The sequence below is a fragment of the Hipposideros armiger genome, unplaced genomic scaffold (assembly GCF_001890085.2).
Source record: "Hipposideros armiger isolate ML-2016 unplaced genomic scaffold, ASM189008v1 scaffold_3, whole genome shotgun sequence".
Lineage (NCBI taxonomy): Eukaryota > Metazoa > Chordata > Mammalia > Chiroptera > Hipposideridae > Hipposideros > Hipposideros armiger.
In genome coordinates, this window is record NW_017731353.1 from 5,069,275 (window position 1) to 5,077,614 (window position 8,340).

At 46.1% G+C, this 8,340-nt stretch overlaps 1 protein-coding gene across 3 annotated transcripts in view; it reads left to right on the forward strand.

Annotated features, from left to right (window-relative positions):
• The window catches only part of PRRT1B (proline rich transmembrane protein 1B), a 28,848-nt gene that overhangs the window by 16,514 nt on the left and 3,994 nt on the right, over window positions 1-8,340 (forward strand). For 2 of the 3 annotated variants that reach the window (XM_019638787.1, XM_019638797.1), the window contains exons 2-3: window positions 6,959-7,027; window positions 7,160-7,626. In XM_019638787.1, coding sequence (XP_019494332.1) covers window positions 6,959-7,027; window positions 7,160-7,626 — 536 coding nt within the window. Of the gene's footprint in view, window positions 1-6,958; window positions 7,028-7,159; window positions 7,627-7,773; window positions 8,298-8,340 lie in introns of those variants that run through there. The other variant, XM_019638806.1, reaches the window with a different exon arrangement.

The window sequence follows — 8,340 nt, forward strand, 5'->3', positions numbered from 1 at the left end:
TGCCGGCTACACACAGTAGCCTATGGCAACCCATTGCAGCAGGGCTGCAGCCTATGCCATTGCAGGGCCGGCGACTCACAGCAACCCAGCTCCAGGTTGAGCTGTTGTTCAGCATCTTAGCTGTAGAGGGCAGTGTCACTGGCTCTCATATGTGGGATCCGAACTGGGGCCCTCTGGTGTCCCAAGCCAGCTCTTAACCCACGCGCCACTTGGCCGGCCCTTAATTTGGATTTTTAAGCCATCAACAATTTAGTGCAATTATTGATATGGTAGCATTTAAGTCTATAATTTTATTATTGTTTCTCTTTGTCCCCTCCCTTTTTTGCTCCTCTGGTCTCTGTCCGCGCCCTGTTTCCCGTTCCTCCAGCCCACCTTTTTTTTGGGTGTTATTTGAGTATTTTTTTAGTATTCCATTTTAATTCATCTCTTGGTGTTTGGCTACATATCTTAATGTTATTTTTCTGGTGGTTGCTCTAGGAACTACAATACATGCCTAACTTTTCACAGTCTACTTAGAGCTAATACTGTATCACTTCCAGTAAAATGTAAATCCTTGTAAACTTTAGGTCTCTTTACTCTTAATATATATAGCATTTTCTTTTGTAAAAAAATTTTTATTGGGGAACAGTGTGTTTTTTCAGGACCCATCAGCTCCAAGTCAAGCAGTTGTTTCAATCTAGTTGTGGAGGGTGCAGCTCACAGTGGCCCATGTGGGGATCAAACTGGCAACCATGGTGTTATGAGCACTGCGCTCTAACCACCTGAGCTAATGGGCCGCCCTATATAGCATTTTCTTTAGCCATTCATCCATTGATGGACATTTAGGTTGTTTCCATGTATTGGCCATTGTAATTAATGCTACAGTGAAGATGGAGGTGCATGTATCTTTTCAAATTAGTGTTTCCATTTTCTTTGGATAAATACCCAGAAGTAGAATTGCTGAATCATATGGTAGTTTTATTTTTAATTTTTTGAGGAACTTCCATACTGGTTTCCATCATGGTTGTACCAGTTTACATTCCTGCCAGCAGTGCACAAGGGTTCTCTTTTCTCCACTTGTTATTTGTTTTTGTTTTTTTTTCTTCTTTTTTTTAGCTGAGCCATCCTGCCACCTGTTGGCATCTCAGCGGCTGCTCAGCTCGGGCCAGGACTTGAACCGCTGTTGCTCAGAGCTCAAACTCTTGAGTGAGCTCTTAACCATCTGAGCCACTCAGCCGGCCCTATTTCTTGTCTTTTTGATAAGAACCATTCTAACAGGTGCGAGGTGATAGCTCATGTGGGTTTGATTTGTATTTCCCTGTATGAGTGACTTGGAGCATGTTTTCATATATTCGTTGCCCATCTGTATGTCTTCTTTGTAAAAATGTTTGTTTAGACCCTCTGCCCGTTTTTTAAATGGGATTGTTTAGGGTTTTTTTTTTTTTTTGCTATTGAGTTGTATGAGTGCTTTATATATTTTGGATATTAACCCCTTATCAGATGTATGAGTTCCAAATACCTTCTCTCATTTAGCAGGTCGCCTTTTCACTTTATTGATGGTTTCCTTTGCTGTGCAGAAGGTTTTTTAGTTAGATGTAGGCCCACTTGTTTATTTTGCTTTTTTTTTGCCTTTGCTTTTGGAGTCAAATACAAATAATCATCACTAGATCGATGTCAGGGAGCTCACTCTCTATGTTTTCTTGTAGGAGTTTTACGGTTTCAGGTCTTACATTCAAGTCTTTAATCCATTTTGAGTTAACTTTTGTGTGTGGTGTAAGATCGTGGTCCAGTTTCATTGTTTTGCATGTGGCTGTCCCAATTTTCCCAGCGCCATTTATTGAATGGACTGTCCTTTTCCCATTGTATATTCTTGTCTCTTTTGTCACGAATTAATTGACCACCTAAGTGTGGGTTTATTTCTGGGCTTTCTATTCTATTCCATTGATCTATGTGTCTGTTTTTATGCCAATATTATACTGTTTTGGTTACTATATTTCTGTAAAATAGTTTGAAATCTGGGAGTATGATGCCTCCAGCTTTGTTCTTCTTTCTCAAGATTGCTTTGGATATTCAGGGTCTTTTGTGGTTCCATACAAATTTTAGGATTGTTTGTTCTATTTCTATGAAAAATGCCATTGGGATTTTGATAGGGATTGCATTGAGTCTGTAGATTGCTTTTGGTAGTATAGAGAGTTTAGCAATATTAATTATTCTAATCTATGAGCACAGACTATTTTTTCATTTATTTGTGTCTTTTTCAAATATTGTCATTAATGTCTTATAGTTTTCAGTGTACAGGTCTTTTACCTCCTTGATTAAATTTACTCCTAGGCATTTTATTCTTTTTGATGAAATTGTAAAGGGGATTGTTTCCTTAATTTTTTTCCCCTGAAAGTTCATTATTATTGTATAGAAATGCAACAGATTTTTGAATATTGATTTGGTATCCTGCAGCTTTACTGAATTTGTTTATTAGCTCTAACAACTTTTTTCAGGAACTAATTTTTATTAGTTCTAACAATTGTTTTTCTAAACAATTTTTTCCCCTATTTCGATGCCTTTTATTTCTTTTTCTTGCCTAATTGCTCTGGCTAAAGCAATATTATGTTGAATAAAAGTGGCAAGAGTGGGTATCTTTGTCTTGTTCCTGATTTTAGAGAAAAAGCTTTCAGTTTTTCACTGTTGAGCATGACATTAGCTGTGGGCTTGTCATATATGGCCTTTATTATGCTAAGGTATGTTCACTTTGTTGAGAGTTTTCAATCATAAATCGATGTTGATTTTTCTCAAATGCTATTTCTGCACCTGAGATGGTCATATGATTTTTATCCTTCATTTTGTTAATGTGGTTATCATATTGATTGATATGTGGATGTTAAACCATCCTTGCATCCCTGGAATAAGTCCCCCTTGATCATGGTGTATGATCCTTTTAACATATTGTTGAATTCCATTTGCTAACATTTTATTGAGGATTTTTGCATCTGTGTTCATCAGGGAATTGGCCTGTAATTTTCTTTCTTGTGGCGTCCTTGTCTGGTTTTGGTATCAGGCAACGCTGGCTTTGTAAAATGAGTTTGGAAGTGTTCCCTCCTCTTCTGTTTTTTTTTTGAAGAGTCTGAGAAGGATTGATATTAATTCTAATTTGAATGTTTGTAGAATTCACCAGTGAAGCTGTCTGTCCTGGACATTTGTTTGTTGGGTTTTTTGATTACTGACTTAATTTCCATATTAGTATTTGGTCTGTTCAGATTTTCTATTTCTTCATGTTTCAGTCTTGGTAGTTGTAGGTTTCTAGGAGTTAATCCATTTCTTGTAGGTTGTCCAATTTGCTGGCGTCTAATTGTTCACTGTGGTCTCGTGATCCTTTGGTATTTCTGCGGTATCAGTTGTAACACCTCTTTCATTTCTGATTTTGAGTTTTCTCTCTCTTTTTTTGTGAGTCTAGGTAAAGGTTTATCAATTTTGTTTATCTTTTCAAAGAACCAGCTCTTCATTTCTTTGATCTTTCCCACTTTATTTTTAGTCTCTATTTCATTTCTTCCCACTTCTGATCTTTATTTCCTTCCCTCTACTAACTTTGGGCTTTGTTCTTTTTCTAGTTCTTAGAGGTGTAAAGTTAGGTTGGTTGAGATTTTTGTTTCTTGCTGTAGGCACTTATCACTATGAACTTCCCTCTTAGAACTACTTTTGCTGCATCCTGTAAGTGTTGTTGGTATGTTGTATTTTCACTTTCATTTGCCTCAAGGTATTTTTTGATTTCTCTATTGATTTCTCCTTTGACCCATTGGTTGTTCAGTAGCATGCTGCTTCATCTCCAATCTGTTGTGAATTTTCTGGTTTTCCTGTCATTGATTTCTAGTTTCATACCACTGTGTCAGAAAAGATGCTTGATATGACTTCAGTCTTTCTAAAATTTTTAAGACTTGTTTTGTGGTCAAACATGATTTACCCTGGAGAATGTTCCCTGTGCACTTGAGAAGAATGTGTAATCTGTTGGTTTTTGGATGGAATGTTCTGTATATATGTGTTAAGTTTCATCTGGTATAATGAATCATTTAACGCCAATGCTTCCTTACTGACTTATCTGTCTGGATGTATCCATGGATGTAAGTGGGGGAGTAAAGTCCCTACTATTATTGTCTTGCTGTCTATTGCTCCCTTTAGATCTGTTCAAGTTTACCATGTATATTTAGGTGTTTCTATGTTGGATGCATAAATATTTATAAATGTATCCTCTTGTTGGATTGACCTCTTTATCGTTATGTAGTACTATTCTTTGTGTCTTATTACAATCTTTGTTCTAAAGTCTATTTTATCTGATGTAAGTACAGCTACCCCAGCTTTCTTTTGGTTTCCATTCGCATGGCATGTTTTTCCATTCCTTCATGTTCAGTCTGAGGAGTGTGTCCCAACATCTAAAGTGAGTCTCTTACAGGCAGCATAGAGATTGGTCTTGTTTCTTTATTCATTTAGCCTCTCTACGTCTTTTGGTTAGATAATTTAGTTCATTCACATTTTTAAAAATAATATTGATGTATGTACTTCTTGTCATTTTGTGAATTGCTTTCTGGCTGTTTTGGTGATCCAATTTTCAAAGTCTGCCTTAGGCTGGTCTAGGTCTGTGCCCTACACATGCAGCCTGGAGGTGAGCCCAAGACTTGCGTGGACCCATTCTTGGGTGACTAACCATCCCAGTTTGCCTGGAACTAAGGGGTTTTCCAGGATGTGTGATTTTCAGTAGTAAATCTGAGAAAGTCCTGGGCAAACGGATATACACTGATCACCCCTGTTCACACACAGAACTAAGGGAGCCCCATCTACAGCTCCTTCCTCGTCAGGGTCTTTCCCACTCTTCCATTCCGCAGGGACCCTTTCCTGGTTCCTCTGGCCAGAATTACAGGGTTTCTGGTGGAGTTCAGCTGCCCGTTCTGCAACTCCACCATGTGGCTCTTGGGCTGGATCTTCAAACTTTGACGGAAACAGGAGAGACAAGTGGGAAATACCCCTTGAAGGTCGCTTCTCTGAGTTTTGACTCCATTCCACCGCCTGCTTTTGTTCACTTTTTGTGACTTTGGGTAGTTTTCTTTGGTATTTTGTCTAAAGTTTTCAGTTTTAATCAGCAGGAGAGATACGCTTTTTAAAAACTGATAAAATATACCTAAGACTTACCATCTGAACCATTTTTAAGTGTACAGTTCAGTTGCATTAAGTACATTCATGTTGTGGTACCGTCATCACCACCATCATCTCCAAAACTTTCTCATCTTCCGAAATTGAGACTCTGTCCCCGTTAAACATTAACTCCTCCTCCTCCCCAGTCTCTGGTAACCTGGAGAGATGGGTTTTTAAAGCCTCTGCTTGCACAATGTTTATCAGTGTTCCATTGGCCAAAGCAGGTCACATGGCCACGTCCAAATTCAAGGGGTGGAGAAATAAATGCCACAGCGCAGGTAAAGGTGCCGAGGCATAAGCATGGCAGGTCCGTGAGGCGCAGAGGCCCTGAGTGAGCCCTGGCTGAGTGAGAAGGTGGGGTGGGGAGCCCTTAGGAGCTCAGCACTCCTGGCCACTGGGGATCCCTCCTCCATGGACCAGCTTAGTAGGGCCTGGGAGGAGTGGGGGTTGGGGTGGGGCTGGGAGGGGGGATTTCAGCAAATCTTTTTCACCATCGCCTGGATTGTCACTGTTGTGTCTGCTTTACTTATTTCTCTGCTTTCTATAACACTAAGGACACTTAGGAAATGACTTCCCAATGCCAGTCCCTGGCTGCCCACCCCTGCTGTGGGGCCTTGAATGCCCACCCAGGTCCAGGGGGTCCACCCAGGACTCTCGTCCAGGCCCTTCCTCCAGTACCTGCCTCAGGCCCAGATGTGGTCAGCTGTCAGGATGCTCTCAGGAGGTGCAGGGGGACCTTCAGGACTTGTCGAGTCCTGCTCAGGTGCCTCTGGGGTTTATTGTGTGAATCCAGGGCCAGGCTGGAAGGCAGCTGGGCAGCTGAGGGCCGCCGAGCCCTGGCTTCTCTCTACCCACTGCTCCTCTGCTCTGTCTGCCCCTCGCCACCCTCATTCACGTTTTGTTCCCTCTATGCCCCTATAGACACTGGACCCTTAGTGACCTCCTGATTCTTTTTTTTTTTAATTGGGGAATTGGGGAAGGGGACCAGCCAGGTTGTTGTTCTTCAATCTTAGTTGGGCGCCAGTTGCCATCTGGCTTCCCGTCAGCAGCTCGTGGTCTCTAAGCTCAAGGTGCCGTGTTACAATCTTAGTTGCTGGTGGGCGTAGCCACCATCCCATGCGGGAGTCGAACCAGCAGCCTTGTTGTTAAGAGCACACACTCTATCCACTGAGCCATCCGGGCAGCAGCTCAGCTTAAGGTATCGAGTTCAGTCTTAGTTGCGGGCAGGTGTAACCCACCATCGAACAGGCAGTCTTGTTAGGAGCACATGCTCTCACCAGCTGAGCCATCCTGTCACCTGTTGGCAGCTCAGTGGCAGCTCAAATTGGGTGCAGCGTCACTGGCCCATGTAGGAATCGAACCGGCGGCCCTGTTGCTCAGAGCTTGTGCTCTTAAGCTAGCTGTTAACCAACTGAGCCACTCGGCCAGCCCTTCCTGGCTCTTTGAGGTCATTCAATCAGTTAGGGTCTGAGAACTCCTGAGCACCCCACCTTCCCCAGCTCCCAAGCCAAGACTCTGATTGGCTCAGCTCATCTCCTGAGAGTAGTCCCCACTGGACTGTGTCTCAAGCCAGCCTCTCAGGAGGCTGCCCTGGGACGATGGTCCTTTCTTGGCCCAATCTGCTAGCTGTAGTGGGGCCAGGACTGCCTCCCAGCAGTGGCAATCTGGGCCAACGGCCCACCAGGCAACAGCAAGGCCTGTGGACCGTCCCCACTGGCCACGCACTGGCTGTGTGACCACCAGCAAGTCACTTCACCTCTCTGAGCCTCAGTTCTCTTGTCCTGTCTTTGCACTTTGGGTTAAGATTCTTCAAGGACCCAGCTTGGAGAGGCTCCAGCACAGGCTCTCAGCCCCAGCTCCACGATGCCCACAGGTGTGTAAAGGGTCAGGATTGGCAAGGTCATTGAGACTTTCTCCTTGAAGGGGCTGTTTTGGGGCGTAGGGGGACGAGTCCCACGTGGCTCGGTGGCCTCTTGGGGCTCATGAACCTACCATTTCTTCCCAGGAGCGGACACAAAAGGGGGCAGTGGCCCCCCAGCCCCTGAGGACCCCCGGAGCCCAAAGCTCCCGCAGCTGCCACAGCTCCCGCGCCGCCCACGGCTCCTGGATGAGGATGAAGTGCCCAGTGAGGAAGCGGTCACGGATGGGGGCAGAGCCCCGTCACAGGAGGACCCCCCGGCCGACTCCCAGGCCGAGGCCTCGGCGGCACCCTCTGCCCAGGCCCAGGCTGCGGGCGAGGCTAGGCAGGGGCCCAAGGTGGTGGCTGGTGGCGTCCCCAACATCGGTTTCGTGGGTGAACCCCCACCCTACGCGCCACCCGACCCCAAGGCGGTGCACCTGCTCTACCCGCCCTTCCCACAGGGGCCGGTGCTCTTCCAGCCCGGGCCCTCGCCCCAGGCCCTGTACCCGCCGTCCACCACGCCCATCTACCCTGCGTCAGCCCCCACGCCGCTCTTCGCATCCTTCCCTATGGTGAGTGGGGCACCCCCCAGCATGTGGTCACCCCTCACCCTCAGCTCGATGCCCACTCCTCGTCCCCCCGCCCCCCACCCCCTACTCACCCCTACGCATTCATCCTTCACTCTCCCCCCACTCGCCCTTCCCTCCCTCCCTCCTTAGGGTGCGAGAGTTTGGCACACGATTAGAGGTCCCCCCATAAGCAACCCCAGCAGAGGGGCTTCTGTGCCCAGAAGAAGAAAAGGAAAGGCTCCCTCAGCCCGGGGAGTGGGTGAGCCCAGGAGGCTTCCCAGAAGTGGGGGGCATTTGAGCTGGGTTCTGAGGGGTGAATAGGAGAAAGGCAGAGAAGGAAGGGCCCTTGTCAGAGGGCACAGGTGTGTGGGGTAGCAAGCCTGCGTGTGTGGTGGTGGGTTGCTCAGCTTGGTGGGGAGGGGAGGACAGGAAGTTGGGATCATTGTGAGGGGCCCAGGGCCTGTGGGTGGGAGATGATATGATTCAATTTTTAAAACAAAACCAAACCCCTTGGGTCGCCTGTGGAGGAGAGTTTAGAGGTCCCCTAGAAGGGGAGTCCAGGGAGGACATGGAGACGCAGTGGCGGCTGGACCCTGGACTGAGCAATTAGAGAGGGCAGAGCTGAGAGGACTCCTAGGAGCCGAGGGCCAGGCTGGGGGTGTGGAGAGAGAGGGCAGAAGGCAGGGCGGGGCGGGCTTGACCTCACCCTTGGTGATC